The sequence below is a fragment of the Leucoraja erinacea genome, chromosome 33 (assembly GCF_028641065.1).
Source record: "Leucoraja erinacea ecotype New England chromosome 33, Leri_hhj_1, whole genome shotgun sequence".
Lineage (NCBI taxonomy): Eukaryota > Metazoa > Chordata > Chondrichthyes > Rajiformes > Rajidae > Leucoraja > Leucoraja erinaceus.
The window spans coordinates 5,000,598-5,018,377 of record NC_073409.1 but is presented as its reverse complement, the minus strand read 5'-3'; the positions used below and the strand labels follow the sequence as shown (position 1 = coordinate 5,018,377).

The following is a 17,780-nucleotide window of genomic DNA, read 5'->3' as shown; positions in this document are numbered from 1 at the left end:
TTTCGAAGTAATGCTAAATTAAATTTTTTCTTCTTCCCGCCCTCCCCCCACCCTCACATCAGTCTGAAGAAGAGTCACGACCTGAAACGTTGCCTATTTCCTTCACTCCATAGATGCTGCCTCATCCATTGAGTTTCTCCGGCATTTTTGTCGACCTTCGATTTTCCAGCAGCTGCAGTTCCTTCTTAAAGATGCTAAATTAAATGTTTTATATGCAGAATTTGTCAGTTCAGCAAATATTCATCTTTTCGGAAAATTAAATTTTGTTTGTGCAAAATGCTGGAATAACTAAACAGGTTAAGGGCAAGCGATTGTTTAGGCAACTACAGGCGACTAGTTTGTCGCCACATGATCGCCGGTGGTTGCCGGGAGTCGTCGTGCAAAAAGTCGTAGCGTCTTTCTGGTCGCCGCTAAATTTTCAACATGTTGAAAAATTTTCGCCGACAGTGGGTTTGACGCCAATGAGCGTGGCTTGACTTCCCCTGACGTAGGTGCTGTCGTAGGTTGTCGCCAGGATGACGTAGGTTGTCGCCGGTTTTTCGGCGACCTGCTTCGACTATGACAGTCACCGGCAGTTGCCTAAAAAATTGGCAAGTGGGACAGGCCCATTAAACAGCATCTGTGAATGGATTGGACGGATGAGATTTCGGGTCGGGCACCTTCTTCAGACTGGTGAAGTAGAGGGGAGAAAGTTTGGAAAGAGAGGTGGGGTTTGTTCTTGGAGTCACTAAACACTGCCGATGCTGGAATCTCGTGCAGATTTTAAACAGACACAGACATGGATATGCAGGGAGTGGACAGATATGGATCATGTGCAGACTGATGAGATGAGTTTATCTCGGCACAAACATTGTGGACTGAAGGGCCTATTCCTGTGCTGAAATCTTGCTACACATTCTGTGTTGTAATGTACAGTAATCTTTTGTAGACGGCATTTACAATGAAGACGTATTTATAATTCAAGAAAAACCCAGGAAGTGGAACTTAATCCTGGTGAAATGAATAATTAATTTGCTTTGTAAATGCTGGTATTGATTATTGTAGATCAGCTTGTCATTAATTAATTAACTGGCAATTCATCAATTATTATGACAGATTAAGTGGTCATTTGTCTCAGGAGTCTTTGCGGTGTGCAAATTGGCTGTTAGGTTTGCCTGCAAAAGTTTGACTCCTCTCCAGATATCAGTTGGAGTTTCATTCATCATTCATCCTTTCATATATCTCTAAACTAAAAACACTAAACTAAACTAAATATTACGTTCCTGTTTGCACACAGAGACGGCGGTGAACATTGGTTACTCGTGCAACATGCTAACAGATGACATGAATGAAATATTCATAATATCTGGCCGCACAGTTCTCGAAGTCCGTGAAGAAATTCGGTAAACAAATCCTAAATATTTTTGCATGCCACAAATTATTCAAATTTATTAACGTAGCCTTTTCATTGTATTGGTTGACATGTTTGTTTTCACAATATTTTTGCACAGAATGATTACTGTTTTTAACTGCCCATATGCTTAAAATGAAAAATGAATAGCTTGTGTTAAATGGATAGAACGTGTAAGATGGAAGTGCAGATACTGGTTACTGAAGATAGACACAAAATGCTGGAGTAACTCATCAGTTCAGGCAGCATCTCTGGAGAAAAAGGAATAGGTGACTTTCTGGGTCAAGACCCTTCTTCAATTGGCTCATCCATGTTAACCAAGATGCTCCATCTCAATTGTGGATATGGAACATTTGCCCCTGTTTGGCCCATATCCTTCAAAACCTCCCTATCCATGTACATGTCCACATATTGTTTAAATGTTGTTATAGGACCTGCTTCACCAACTTCATCTGGCAGCTCCATCTATACATGTGTCCATGTGTGGAAAATAGTAGCCCCTTGGGTTGGTATCAAACCTTTCCCTTCTCTCCTTAAACCTCTGCCCTCTAGTTCTTGATTCCCCTACCCTATGTGTATTCACCCTGTAGTTCCTAGAATAGTATTTGCGACAAATCTATCATTTACCGAGGCAGCTTTCCACAGATGCCAAAACAATAGTTCCTTTGCTGGTGGAACATGTGTTTGCAATTTATAATCGTTCAACACGTTGAAAGTGTCCTTTAGGCCCACAAGAAAAAGCCAAGGTGCTGGGGGAACTTAGCAGGTTTCCAACTGGTGTTTTTGAAGTCTGAAGAAGGGTTCTGACCCAAAACGTCACCTTTGCATTTTCTCCAGAGAGGCTGCCTGATTTGCTAAGTTACTCCAGCATCTTTGGTAATTTTATAACACTGATCAATGTATCAATTGTGGAATGTAGTTCCATACACAGTTATGAGGTTCTTACATATTCCTTGCATTCCAGAGCAGCGAGAGAGCAAATGCTGGGGAAACCTATTTGCAATGGACACATTTTCCCTGAAAAGAATGGACCGTCGCAGTTGAGATCGGTGGTTGAAGAGACCGTGGTGGGAGACTTTGCGCTGATTATTAACGGGCACAGTTTAGTAAGTGTGAAGTGTGTCGCGGGGATTTATGCACAAGTCCTTTTAGTGCTCAACAAGTAATCGAATACTGAACCATGGAGACCAGGAAATTATCGCAACGTTGAATACTTCTCAGCTAGGATTACATCGAGAATGTGAAAATTGGTTTTAGTCTTTGGGTTAAGGGAGAAAAAGTCAGTGGTGTTTCCGATCTTGCATCCAGCTCTGATATCTCTGATGTGGTCATGTTTATTTCACGGAAGATGTGGCAGCATAAATTGTAAAAATTAAACCTTCCTTTCCCCGATTTTTCTAAGTTGATAAGTTCAGTCATGGTTACGATATGATACGAAACAATATGATAGAACTTTACTTATCCCAGGAGGGAAATTGATCTGCCAACATTCGTATAACACTGGATAAATGAAACATGAAATTAAAGTGACGAGTGGAAAGGATTGGGGATTGGGGAGGGGAAGGGGGAAATCTCAGTCTACCCCACGACAGAAGGGGGAGGGCTTGTACAGTTTGATAGCCACAGGGAAGAAGGATCTCCTGTGGCGTTCTGTGCTGCATCTTGGTGGATCCAGTCTGTTGCTGAAGGTGCTCCTCAGGTTGACCAGTGTGTCATGGAGGGGGTGGCATGTATTGTCCAGGATGCTCCGCAGTTTGAAGAGCATCCTCCCCTCCAAGACCAACCTCCCGTGAATCCAACTCCGCCCCTCCGTCCTTTACTATTTGCATACCTTGGGTATGTAAGCAAAGAATTTCACTATGGCTTGTCACATGTGACAATAAAGTATTCATTCATTCATTCAACCGCTGAACCCTTGTTTCTTGTGTTTGTGTGGGTAATAGGCACATGCACTGGAGGCAGACATGAAGCAGGAGTTCCTGAACTTAGCCAGCATGTGCCGGACCGTGATTTGCTGCAGGGTCACGCCGCTGCAGAAGGCTCAGGTGGTGGAACTTGTCAAAATGTACAAGAAAGCTGTCACCTTGGCGATAGGTGACGGAGCAAATGATGTCAGCATGATTAAAAGTAAGACGGATCGCCTTGCTGCTCCAGTTCGTAGATTAGAAATACAGAGATTAGTTTTGTTCCCACTTCATTGCTGTCACTTGTTGCTTTGAGGTGTGAGGAAACTGCCGATGCTGGAATATGGAGCAAAAAAAAACCCATAGTGCTGGACTAACGTTTAGACAGGTACATGGATGGGACAGGTTCAGAGGGATATGGGCCAAACTCAGGCAGATAGATAGGACCAGAATGTAGATGGAGCATATTGACTGGTGTGGGCAAGTTGGGCCGAAGGGCCTGTTTCCATGCTGTAAGACTCTATGACTGTGGGATTCTATAACTCAGTGTCACTTATGACTAAACACCACTATTAGACAAGAGGAACTGCAGATGCTGGTTTACCACACAAAAAAAAGACACAAAGTGCTGGAGTAATTTAGCAGATCAGCATCTTTGGAGGACATGGAAAGGCAATGATTTACATTGGGGCACTTCTTCAGACTAATTGCAGTAGGGTGAGGAATGAAAGCTGGGAAAGAGAGATGTGGGCAGGACAAAGCATGGCAAGTGATAGGTGGAGACGGGTGAGGGGGAGGAATGTCCTGATCATCATATTCCTGAAAAGATGTAAAAGGCACTGAAGGCCACAGGGCAGATTCCCAAACATGATTCCCAAGCTCTGGAAAATGTAGCTGTGAGGAAAGGTTGGTTCAGCTGGGTTGCTTTCTTGGGAATTGGTGAGATTGAGCAAAGGTATAAAAACTGAGGGTCCTGGGACGTGTAATTAGGAGGGACCTCAGTGTTTGAGCACACAGGTTTGCAATGAGAAGATGCAGACATAAAAAAAAGGGACACAACTGCTAGAGCGGTTGCCTCACAGCGCGAGAAGCCCGCGTTCAATCCCGACCTCCGGAGCTGTCTATGTGGAGTTTGCACGTTCTCACTGCGAACTCATGGGTTTTCTCTGGGTGTTCCGGTTTCCTCCCACACTCCAAAGACGCACAGGTTTGTAGGTTAATTGGCTTCGGTAAAAATTGTCCCTAGTGTGTAGGATAGTGCTAGTGTACAGGGTAATCGCTGTTCGGCTCGGACTCGGTGGGCCGAAGGGCCTGTTTCTGCGCTGTATCTCCGAACTGAAAGTATCTTTCAAACTTAATACGTTTGTTTTGCCAACAGCTGCACACATCGGAGTGGGCATCAGCGGTCAGGAAGGCATGCAGGCCGTTCTGGCCAGTGACTACTCCATTGGACAGTTCAGATACCTCCAAAGACTTTTGTTGGTCCATGGGAGATGGTCCTATCTACGGATGTGCAGGTTCCTCTACTACTTTTTCTACAAGAACTTTGCATTCACCCTCGTTCACTTCTGGTTTGGTTTCTTCTGTGGCTTCTCTGCGCAGGTTTGTAGTTTCTCTGAAGAGGAGAACATTTTTTTAATTTAAATCTTAAGAGCCAATGCATTAATAGCGAATGAGATGTAGAGAGAGGGTGAGAGAGGGTGAGTGAGAGAGTAAGTGAGTGAGTGTGAGTGAGTGTGTGTGAGTGAGTGTGCGAGAGTGAGCGTGAGTGAGCGAGAGTGAGTGAGAGTAAGTGAGTGTGTGTGAGTGTGCGAGAGTGAGCGTGAGTGAGTGAGTGTGAGCGAGTGTGAGCGAGAGTGAGTGTGAGTGAGTGTGAGTGAGTGAGTGTGAGCGAGAGTGAGCGAGGGTGAGTGAGTGTGAGTGAGTGAGTGAGCGAGTGAGTGAGAGTGAGAGTGAGTGAGAGTGAGTGAGTGTGAGTGAGTGTGAGTGAGTGAGTGTGAGCGAGAGTGAGCGAGAGTGAGCGTGAGTGAGCGTGAGAGTGAGTGAGTGAGTGTGAGTGAGTGTGCGAGAGTGAGTGTGAGTGAGTGAGCAAGAGTGTGCGAGAGTGAGTGAGAGAGTGAGTGTGAGTGAGTGTGCGAGAGTGAGCGAGAGTGAGTGAGTGAGAGTGAGCGAGTGAGTGTGAGTGAGTGTGAGTGAGTGAGTGAGTGTGAGTGAGTGTGCGAGAGTGAGCGAGGGTGAGTGAGAGTGAGCGAGTGTGAGTGAGTGTGAGTCAGTGAGTGTGAGCGAGAGTGAGCGAGAGTGAGCGTGAGTGAGTGAGAGTGAGTGAGTGTGAGTGAGTGAGTGTGAGCGAGAGTGAGCGAGAGTGAGCGAGAGTGAGTGAGAGTAAGTGAGTGTGTGTGCGAGAGTGAGCATGAATGAGCGAGTGTGAGCGAGTGTGAGTGAGTGAGCGAGTGCGAGAAAGTGAGAGTGAGTGAGAGTGAGTGAGAGTGAGCGAGAGAGATGACATAGAACTAGTGTGAACGGGCGATGGATGAACTCGGCAGGACGTAGGGCCCGTTTCCATGCTGTATCTCTGAACTTTAAATAAATGAATGAGGAGAAATAATGATGGATCCTAGGCGGAGAAGCTGGCCAGGCACCACGGGGTTGAGCATGTGAGACCTTGGGGAGAACCACTATGTATTTCACTACATGAGGTGAGTGTCCAAAACCAGACCCAGAATGGGACCCACTCTGACTGGTGCCATGTACGTTAGACTTTAATGTCGTGGGCGGCACAATGGCGCAGCGGTAGAGTCGCTGCCTTACAGAGCCAGAGGCCCGGGTTCGATCCTGACTGCAGGTGCTGTCTGTACGGAGTTTGTGCGTTCTCCCCGTGACCCGCATGGGTTTTCTCCCGGCGCTCCGGTTTCTTCCCACATTCCAAAGATCTCAGCTATTGTAGGCTAGTTCAGTGATTCCCAACCTGGGGCCATGGTAAATTTCAGGGGGGGCGACAGAAAATGTTTGGCATTTCGGGGGCCACAGGTTCAATGAAGGGGGGCACAGAGCTACCACCCTGTTGCCTCCTAAATTTCAGTTCTAATAAATTTAAATCTATGTAGTTGAAATATTTTTGATGTTTGTGGAATAGAATAAAAGAGAATATATGTGCAATTGATAGACACTGATATTTTTATGGAAGGTATTATAATATTGAAGTACTTTTTTTCCGCTAATAATGTCAGGAGGGGCCACAGAAAAATTAAAAGATCCCAAGGGGGCCATGAGCTAAAAAAGGTTGAGAACCACTGGGCTAGTTGGCTTCTTTAAATTGTCCATAGTGAGTAGGATAGAACTTGTGTGAAGGGGTGATTGTTGGTCGGTGTGGACTCCATGGGCCGAAGAGCCTGTTTCCGTGCTGTATCTCTAAATTAAACTTATGTAACATTAAAAAAAATCTAAAAATTTAGTTTTTAACTTTTCAGAGGTGTACAGGATCACTATACTGGTGCGTACATCACAAAAAAAACTCTGGGGCATGGTCACAAAACGTATGGCAGTGTCAAAGATGTCTTGCCTGTCTTTAAATGCTTCTGTGCATATCCCAGCAGCGCTACCTGACGCAGGCACCGAGGGAAATCCTCAGATTCTATGCCATGCACAGAGTCGCCGACATTTCATTGCTTTATTTTTCAGTGAATAGGATTCACCTCACACACTATTAACAAGAATAATGCTATGTGATTATCAGTCCGGTCTACATAATTTTGGATGTGTTCTCAAACAAACGTGTGAGACTTATTTTGTAATTTTTAATTATGTAATCCACATCATTTAGTATGTGTAACTTTATAAACGGGTATGTGAAGCTATAAGGTCCAGCCCTGTCACATGTGTTACTGACATTCCAAAATGGCAATAATGCATTTGCGTCTAAAATACTTCATGCAATTCAGTCATCTTTGAATTCACTTTAATCTGTAAAATATAGTAGAGAGATTTATTTTGAAGATTGTAAGCTTGGTATGCACTTATTGGTAACTTTCTTTGTTGTTACAGACTGTGTATGATCAGTGGTTTATAACTCTGTACAACATAGTTTACACATCCCTTCCGGTGCTGGCCATGGGTATATTTGATCAGGTAAGGTAACCTATGTAGTAATTTAAATCTGTTTGGAAAGGAATAAAGGAATTTGTTTTGTTTTGTGGCTGTATATTATCTTCGAACTTTGCTGATTTGAAGAACATTTCTGAGACTGAGGGGCACCTTTTTCATTCAGAGGGTGGTGGGCATTTGGAACGAGCTGCCAGAGGAGGTAGTTCAGTTCAGCTCATTTTATTGTCACGTATACTGAAGTTCAGTGAAAGGTTTTTGTTGCGTGCTAACCAGTCAGCGGAAAGAAAAGACAATCAAGCCACTCACACTAAACAGATACATGATAAGGGAGTAACGTTTAGAGCAAGATAAAGTCAGATTAAAGAGGTAGTTAGTAGTTCAGGACTGCTGCGGCAGGTACTATTTAAAAGACACTTAGGCAGGTACATGGATAGGAAGGTTTAAAGGGATATCTGCCAAATGCAGGCAAATGAGACTAGCTTAGATCTTGGTCGGCATGGATGAGTCGGGCCGAAGGGCCTGTTTCCATGCTGTATGACTTTATGTCAACAAACTTTCCTTCACAACCGAACAGGAAATCAACTAGGACGTTTGAATATCCCAGTGAAGGGAAGGGTTCTTGTGTTAGCCATGATTAGTACATCGTCATTTGGTCCAGATATCTATTAAAGATCTGCTCTGCTCTGAGCCGGTGTTTGAGTACTCGAGTATTGGATCAATACTCAGCAGAATGTTGCTTTGCAGAACATAGAGTCATACAGCAAGGAAATAGGATGAAGATAGGCACAAAACACCGGAGTAACTCAGTGGGTCAGGCACCATCTCTGGAGAGAAGGAACGGGTGACTTTTCAGGACTTCGTTGGACTCATTGGAGAGAGAGGAGAACTTTTTCAAAGTAGGCACATCTTGAGCCGACAAAATGTGTAGGAAGGAGCTGCAGATGCTGGTTTACACCGAAGATAGACACAAAATGCCGGGCCAGGGAGCAACTCCGGAGAAAAGGGATAGGTGACGTTTCGTGTTGAGACCCTTCCTTTGACCGAGGTATAGACACAGGTCCAGATTGAAAGCTAGTTTCTTGTTGATTTCTATACAGCTAAGTAATGCAGCTTCCTGAACATCTATCAGGGGTTAAATAAGCATGAGCCAAATACATTTTTCATTATTGAGTGTGACTTTGTTAGTAACTCACTGCTGGGATCTATCTCTCTCTAATTTTACTCTCTCTCTTTAGGATGTCAATGAACAGAAGAGTCTGGTATACACAAGGCTCTATGAACCTGGACAACTGAATCTGCTTTTCAATAAGCGGGAGTTCTTTATCTGCATCATCCATGGAGTCTACACGTCTATTGTCCTGTTCTTTGTTCCATACGGAGCATTTTGTGATTCAACAAGGGATGATGGGCAGCATCTTTCAGATTATCAGTCGTTTGCGGTTACCGTGGCAACATCCCTAGTGATGGTAGTCAGCGTGCAGGTGAGCTCAGATTTCAAAATGGCCGCACACGAAACGGGTTTCTTCAGCTGGGCACCGCTTGAAAATCATATTTTCAATAATTAGTTTAGTTTAGTTTAGAGATGCAGCGTGGAAACAGGCCCTCCAAGTCCGCGCCAACCAGCGATTGCTCGTACATTACTTCTAATTGCACGCTAGGCCTCGAGCCAATTTTACAGAAGCCAATTAAACCTACAAACCTGTATGGTGGAAACCGGAGCACCCGGAGAAATCCCACGCAGTCACAGGGAGAACGTACAAACTCTGTCCAGACAGCACCCGAGTTCAGGATTGAACCCTGGTCTCTGGTGCTGTGAAGCAGCAACTTTGTCCAGCTGTGCCACTGTGCTGCCCTGATTAATTAATTAATTAATCCTTATCTATATTTCTATATATTTATCTGTGTGTTATTGCACTTACCGGTACGTTAAGCTGCAACAAGTAAGTATTTCACTGTTCCATAACCAGCAATGAAACATTCATGTCTCTCATGACTTATAAACAGCAGTTGATATTTTAAAGGCAGAGATAGATAGATTCTTGATTAGTACGGGTGTCAGGGGTTATGGGGAGAAGGCAGGAGAATGTGGTTAGGAGGGAGAGATGTGTGAATAGCGGAGTTGACTTGATGGGCCGAATGGCCTAATTCTGCTATTCAGTAACTTAACCTCATGACTTATTGTTCCGCCAAGTTTGATAAAATTACAAAGCTGAAAATTCAAACCCTCAGCCGTAGAATTGAAAACCCTACCCACGCACACAATCCACCGGAAAATGCTGCCTCCGAAAATGAATAGTCCCCATTATTGTAATATCTCCTTAAATACATTTTTACTTCAGCAGACGTCTCAGACCACCAGTGGCATTTCCTTCATGAGATATAACATCACACTTCAATTAATTCTATCTGTACAACCTGTACAATTTTCAGATGGTGTCCAATCTTAGGGTTTTCAAATTAACATTTTCTTTGAGGTGACTGACAGTCACCAAATGGGAGAGAGTAATTCAATTAATTCGGAATAGCTGGATGAATGGGCCACACTTATGAGTCTGAACCACAGTTGCCATTGTGTTGGTGAACCATGCGATTCGGATGAATTAAACGCTGTGTGGCACATTTGATGCATCTTGAATTATGAAATTGGGCTAATTTTCCCACGAACAACACTGAAAACTGAGAGGAAATGAGATATCAGTGAGATATCTGAGTTATAGTTGTCCTTCATCTTCCTCTTTCCTTCCCCCCGACCCATTCCACCCACGTCCCTACCCCACAGTTTAGAGATACAGCAGGGAAACAGGCCCTTCGACCCACCGAGTCCACGCTATCCAGCGATCCCCAAGCACTTATGCTATCATGCACACGCCAGGAACAGCATACAATTATACAATGATACCAACCAAGCCAATTAACCTACAAACCTGTACGTCTTTGGAGTGTGGGAGGAAACCGAAGGTGCTGGAGAAAACCTACGCAGGTCACGGGGAGAACGTACAAACTCCGTACAGACAGCGCCCGTAGTCAGGATCGAACCCGGGTCTCTGGCGCTGTGAGGCAGCAACTCTACCGCTGCCCCACTCACTCTTCACTCACATTTCACTCTTCCTTGCCTCTCTACACCTGACCCCCTTTATCACCGTTACCCCTCCGACCTTTGCCCCATAGTCCACCCACCTTCCGATCACCTCCCCCCTCACCTGTATCCACCTATCACTTACCAGGCTTTGCCCCACCTCCCACCTCTTTTATAGCGTTCTCCCCACTTCCCAATTCAGTCTGAAGAAGCACTCTTGACGCAAAAAGTCGCCTGTCCATTACTTACACAGATGCTGCCTGACCTGTTGAGTTCTTCCAGCACTTTATGTTTTGAAGCAGTGGACACTTTCATTTATATTGGACCAGATAGAAGTATATAAGATTAAGAGAGGCTTTAGAGTTGCAGCCTTACAGCGCCAGAGACCCAGGTTCAATCCTCACTATAGGTGCTGTCTATACAGAATTTGCTCATTTTTCCTGTGACTGCGTGGGTTTTCTCCGGGTGCTCCGGTTTCCTCCCACATTCCTAAGACATGCAGCTTATAGGTTAATTGGCTCCTGTAAATTGTCTCTAGTGTGTAGGACAGGACTAGCGCGCGGGCGAACGTGGGTCGGCACAGACTCGGTGGGCCGAATGGCCTGTTTCCACTCTGTATTTCCAAACTAAATAACATAATATGTTGTTATTACATCGAACAATCTGGACGTGACGTCAACAGATTCAAAGAGAGAAGAGTGGGGCAAAAGCAGTTAACTAACACTGCAGCGGCAACACTTTTGACAGGACGAACAAGCCTTGAGTGGATATTGTTATTCAAGGAACGTATTTATAAAAGACACTCAAGATATTGGCCACAAGAGCAAATTATGCCATGAACTAGGAATCCGGACAGCTTCTATCTGTCAGCAAAGGTTGTGGTGGAAGTGGATTTGGACTAGGGTTTCTATTTTAAAATTTGCCAAGGTTAAATTGCCTGTTAATCCACTGTGCGGGACACAGAGAGATGGAGTATTTTGCTCAATTTGACAGCCAATATCAGCACGAAACATTCTGAGGTCAATTGTAGCCAGTCGAAAGGACAGAAGTATTTTTAATGGGATTAATCAACTGCATATGTGTTTAATATAAAACGACAGTCATATCAATTCAGAAATCAATAACTAGTGAAAGTGATGAAACATGATCAGTAAAACTGTGCAGCGACCTCCAGAAACTGACACCTGTCAAAACTCCTGATATATCGATCGCCTCAAATGACTCGGCTCGCAATCATGCAGCTCGAGATCATAGACATCAGGAAATGATGAACCCTGGATGGCCCTGAATGTGTCATTTCCTTTTGCTATTGAGGTGGCAGCAAATGGGGAAGTGAAAGGGCTTTGGAGATGCAGTATACCTACCCAACATCAGAGTAGATATGGACCTGATGCACTGTAATGCTGACATCCATCTTCTGTACTTTGTACCTTCCCTTTTGTCACACCTATTGTACTTGAGTTTGACTCCATTGTATTTATGTGTAGTATTATCCGAATACTAGTCACCGTGCCTTGGTTCATGTGACAATAATAAGTCTGGACCTAAACCTAGAAAAGGATCTGAAGGGTTGCAGAATAGATTCGGGACATTTATCTGTGCACTATTTTCTGTTTTTCTTATTTTCTTGTGGCTGAGGAGTTCCAAGAATTTCATACACAGATTTGCAAGATGCCACTATGTTAGACAACAAACATCAGGCTTTTGAATATTAGTAAAAACCAACAAAACTTCAAACCCAGAACTGTCTTGGTGGCAACAGCGACTTTGGGCCTTTAGCTTGTTTTGAACAAATTTTGAGATTTGTTTCTCATTAGTTGTTTGATTATTATGGGATCTATCGAGTATTGTGTTTGCGGGCCTGTTATGCTTTTGTAAGTAATGCCCCTGTCCCACTTAGGAAACCTGAACGGAAACATCTGGAGACTTTGCGCCCCACCCAAGGTTTCCGTGCGGTTCCCGGAGGTTTTTGTCAGTCTCCCTACCTGCTTCCACTACCTGCAACCTCCGGCAACCACCTGCATCCTCCGGCAACCACCTGCAACCTCCGGGAACTGCATGTAAACCTTGGGTGGGGCGCAAAGTCTCCAGAGGTTTCCGTTCAGGTTTCCTAAGTGGGACGGGCATAAGAATTTCATTGTTCAGTTTTAGCGCATACGGCAATTAAACCACTCTGTAGAAACAAAGAACTGCAGATGCTGGTTTCACCCAAGATAGACACAAAGTGCAGGTGTAACTCAGCATTCATGCAGTATCTCTGGAGAACAAGGATAGGTGCTGATTTGAGTCGGGACCCTTCTTCAGACACCTCCTTCACTGTTTTGTTCTGGCCTTCTCTATCTTTCAGCCTGAAGTAGGGTCCCGATTCGAAACATTCCTTACCCTTGTTCTCCAGAGATGCTGCCTGACCCGCTGAGTTACTCCAGCACTTGGTGTCCATCTTTAACAATTAAGCATTCTCGACTCTGGAGTTCCAGAATTGGGATAACTCTCCCTCAGCACAAGATACACGTTGTAAAATCTAGTGAGACGGAAAATAAGGAATTGAAACCATATCCTTGTGGTAGGGTCCAGAATTTAGTACAATCTCAAATGTGAGTGGGAAAGGAGAAATGTGAAATATGTGATCACGGAATCACTATATCACTGTGCTGTGGCCATTTAGAAGCTTAAATTGCAACTTCTTATATTCCCCTTAATTTTCTCTCTGTGGTGAATGAGATCAAGGGCTAATTACAACAAGAGCCCTTGTAACAACTACAACATGACCTTGAATTTGAAAACAGAATGGATCAGTGGTTATTTTTAAAAGCCACATATACAGCTGGACAAAGCAATGTTGGATGCTTTTCGTTAAACAGCAGGTGAAAGGTGCAGTCCTGATGTGGGCATCAAGTTAATGAGAAGCTCAAATGTGACCTGGCCTTATGACAAATGCTGGCATGCATTTGTCAACATTTCTTTTCAATTAAGGTTTTTGTGCAATTGATTAAATACTGTGGCGTTCAAAGTTGAACAGATATTCCTGATTAGAACATAAAACAGTGCAGCACAGGAACAGGCCCTTGGGCCCACTGAGTCCATGCCAAACACGACGCCAAGTTAAACTAATCTCTTCTGCAAGCATGTATTCCATATCTCTCCATTCCCTACGTATCCATGTGCCCATCTAAAACCACTTAAATGCCCTTGTTGTAACAGCCTCCAATGCCACCTCTGGTCGTGTGTACCAGGCACCCACCACTCTCTGTGTAAAGGTCTTGCCCTGCATATCTCCTTGAACTTTCCCCCTGTCGCCTAAAGTTATATTAAGCTTAACCTTAAAGCTTAAAGCTACCGGTAGAGTTGCTGCCTTATGCCCCTGTCCCACTTCGGAAACCTGAACGGAAACCTCTGGAGACTTTGCGCCCCATCCAAGGTTTCCGTGCAGTTCCTGGAGGTTTTTGTCAGTCTCCCTACCTGCTTCCACTACCTGCAACCTCCGGCAACCACCTGCAACCTCCGGGAACCGCACGGAAACCTTGGGTGGGGCGCAAAGTCTCCAGAGGTTTCCGTTCAGGTTTCCTAAGTGGGACAGGGGCATTACAGTGTCAGTGACCCGAGTTTGATCCTGACTACGGGTGCTGTCTGTACAGAGTTTGTACGTTCTCCCTTTGACCTGCGTGGGTTTTCTCTGGGAGCTCCGGATTCCCCCTACATTCCAAAGACGTACAGGCTTGTAAGTTAATTGTAAATTGTCCGTAGTGTGTGTAGGATAGTGTTAGTGTGTGGGGATCACTGGTCGGCAACACCAAGCCCCTAAATCAGCTTCTTAAGGCATCGAGGAACAGGTAATAAATGCAAGCAAAACCTTCATACCAGAACTTAATAATTGTCAAAAAGAGCGGCATGATGGCGCAGCGGTAGAGTTGCTGCCTTACAGCGCCAGAGACCCTGACTCTGGTTGCTGTCTGTATGGAGTTTGTACATTCTCTGCGTGACCACGTTGGTTTTCTCCGGGTGCTCTGGTTTCCTCCCACACTCCAAAGACGTGCAGGCTTGTAGGTTAATTGGCTTAGTTAAAAATTATAAGTTGTCCCGAGTGTGTGTAGGATAGTGCCAGTGCACGGGGTGATCGCTGGCCGGCGCAGATTCGGGTGGGATGAAGGACCTGTTTCTGCACTTTACCTCTAAATTAAACTAAACTAGTCTAGTCTTTGAAATTTTCACCCTGGAAACAGGTTCTGACTGTCCACCCTATCCACGCCTCTCACAATTTTTATCTGGTCTCCCCTCAGCCCCTGACACTCCAAATAAAACAATACAGGTTTGTCCAACCTCTCCCTATAACTAATACTATCTCATCCAGGGAACGTTCTTTTCTGCACCCTAATTAATTAGAACTACAAGGCACTTGTGTGCAGCATTTATCAGCTTTTAGATTTTGCTTGTAATTTAGTCATTATCAGAGACTATTCTGTTTTAATTTGCACTGTGCACAGTCTGTAAGAAGTGTATTTGGACCATAGGTAGTTTAAATCTTTATCTATAATCCTTGGAAGTCACGTCATTAAAATTCAAATGGCACTGCAGGTGCAGGTTTAAACCGGAGATAGACACAAAAAGCTGGAGTAGCTCAGCAGGTTAAACATCACCTGGATAAAAGGAATAGGTGACATTTCGGGTCGAGACCCTTCTTCAGGCGAGGTCTGAACCAGCGTCTCAAACCGAAACATCACCTATTTTCTCCAGCGATGCTGCCGGACCCACTGAGTTACTCCAGCTTTCTGTGTCTGTTTTCATATTAAATCCGAATTATGGCACAGGAGGAGAGAAGGCAAACTGAATTCTGAGACTGAATCATAAATGCAATTCAACAGATTGAAATTCTTCTCCACCTTCAAGACCAGATGTGTTTGTAAAGTGGTTCTAATGACAAGCTTGTTGCATTATGAATGACCTTGGTCATTCTGGCTGCAAATTGCAGCTTTGGAAGATTAATGTTATTATATATTACAGGAAGCCCTTAGTAACTTTATTTGATGGTGTTAAATGATATGTACAGAGAGGTTAACTGATCTGAGAGTAGAAGGGATAACTGATGGAAGCTTTCTCTCAGCAAGTCAGATTTGAGTCAAAGATCCTTGATAGGTACATGGTTATGAAGCGGTTAACATTAATGGGACAGAGCTGTTAAAACAAGCAGGTGAGTAGCTTTATGTTTGGAAGTGGAATGTATTTGCTTTCACTCTTTGTGAGAATTGAACCTTTCCATCATAGAATGTTACACAGTACAGCGCAGGAACAGGCCCTTCAGCCCACAATGCCCATGCCGAACATGATGCCTAGTACAACTGATCTCCTCTGTCTGCACGCAATCCACATCCCTCCATTCCCTATCATGTGCCTATCTAAAAGCTTCTTAAAGAGCACTATTGTATCTGCCTCCACTACCACCACCCATGGCACCTCAGTATCTCATTGCTGTTTATAGAACATTGAAATATGCAAAAAGCTGCTAGTACTTCCAGCATTACAACTGTGAGTAAAACACAAAGTGCTGGAGTCACTCAACAGATAGGGTAACATCTCTGGGGGACATGGACAAAGGTTGAGATTGGAACTCATCTTCAGTGAGAACTACAACTTCAAATTCTCCTTGAAAGTATTTATTTGGTTGTAAAGAGTTTCTTGACACAAAACATCACCCATTCCTTCTCTCCGGAGATGCTGCCTGTCCCGCTGAGTTACTCCAGAATGTTGTGTCTATCTTGGGTATTAAACCAGCATCTGCAGTTCCTTCCTGCACACATCTTGATATGCCTGTTCCTTTCGCAGAATTCCACTCTTTCCTATTCCCTGGCGGAGTTAAATGCACATCATAAGAAGCATCGCAGTTTATTCAGTATTGTATTATATTTAAAAAGCGCTGCAGTAACTCAGCACATCAGGCGACATCTCTGGGGAATATGGATAGGTGACGTTTCAGGTCACGATCCTTCTTCAGGCTGATTGTGGTGGGGTTTGGAGAAAGCTGGAAGAGAGGAAGGGCAGGACAACATCTGGCAAGTGATAGATGGATGTAGGGGGGGGGGGGGGGGGGGGGGGGGAGGTTCTTGGGTGGGCAGTTTGTTGGACAATGGCCAAAGATGAAAAAAAAATGTCGTGGGATATGAATAGAAATGGTGTGAATTGTGAAGCGGGAGGGCAGGAATACGGATGGAAGGGTTGGGAGAAGGGGAGAAATGGGGACGTTCAGGAGGAGAGGGGGGATTAGAAAGAAGAGGGAGGAGAAGGGAGACGAGGGGTGGAGGGGATTGCAGCGAGTCACCTAAACGTAGAGAAATCAAATCTTCGCACCATTAGGTGGCAAGCTACCCGAGCAGGTATAATTATTTTAGAGTTATAGAGGCAATATGATTTGGATGGACAATAATAATGGGATGTTATTCACTCTAAAATATCACAGTGCAACCAGTGGACTATAATGCCACCTGCAGGACAAATAGTGGCATCCACCAAAGAGAATGAAAATTGTAACTTCAAAAGAGGCAGCAGAGGTTCAGCACGGTGGCGCAGCTGGTAGTGCCGCTGCCTCACAGACCCCGGTTCGATCCTGACGTCGGGTGCTGTCTGTGTGGAGTTTCCACCTTCTCCCTGTGACCGCGTGGGTTTCCTCCAGGTGCTCTGGTTGCCTCCCACATCCCGAAGACGTGCTGGTTTGCAGGTTGATTGGCCATGTGCAAAATTGCCCCCCCCCCCCCCCCCCTAGTGTGTAGAGAGTGGATGCGAAAGTGGGATAGGGTGATCGATGTTCTGCGCGGAGTCAGTGGGCCGAAGGGCCTGTTTCTGTGCTGTCTCTCTAGAACTAAAACTATAAAAGCTTTTTTTCCTGATTTTCTTCGCAGATTGGGCTTGATACTAGCTATTGGACAGCGGTCAATCACTTCTTCATATGGGGCAGTGTGATGGTTTATTTTTCCATCTTGTTTGCGATGCATAGTAACGGACTCTTCTCGATATTTCCAGGCCAATTTCCGTTTGTTGGTAAGTCTCCTGAGCCTTAACTTTCGCTACATTAACGCAGGAAGTAATTAGTTAGGTGGGGCATTACAAAGCATATTTTATCACCACTTGCATACATTAATGTTTCAATCATAATGATACCTAAATCATCATCATCATCCTGTGCATACTTTTGGATTAGAGAATAAATACAATCCCACCTACTGCTGCAATGGACAGAGTAACTCAATGGGTTAGGCAGCATCTCTGGGGAAAGGGAATAGGTGACGTTTCGCATCGGAACCCTTCTTCAGACTGAAAGATA

The 17,780-nt window shown here is 44.5% G+C and overlaps 1 protein-coding gene across 1 annotated transcript in view; it reads left to right on the top strand.

Moving 5' to 3' along the window:
• The window catches only part of atp8b4 (ATPase phospholipid transporting 8B4), a 146,984-nt gene that overhangs the window by 118,443 nt on the left and 10,761 nt on the right, over positions 1 to 17,780 (top strand). Inside the window, 7 exon segments of the mRNA XM_055661077.1 lie at positions 1,277 to 1,382; positions 2,355 to 2,496; positions 3,334 to 3,517; positions 4,673 to 4,896; positions 7,336 to 7,419; positions 8,631 to 8,876; positions 17,359 to 17,497. Coding sequence (XP_055517052.1) covers positions 1,277 to 1,382; positions 2,355 to 2,496; positions 3,334 to 3,517; positions 4,673 to 4,896; positions 7,336 to 7,419; positions 8,631 to 8,876; positions 17,359 to 17,497 — 1,125 coding nt within the window.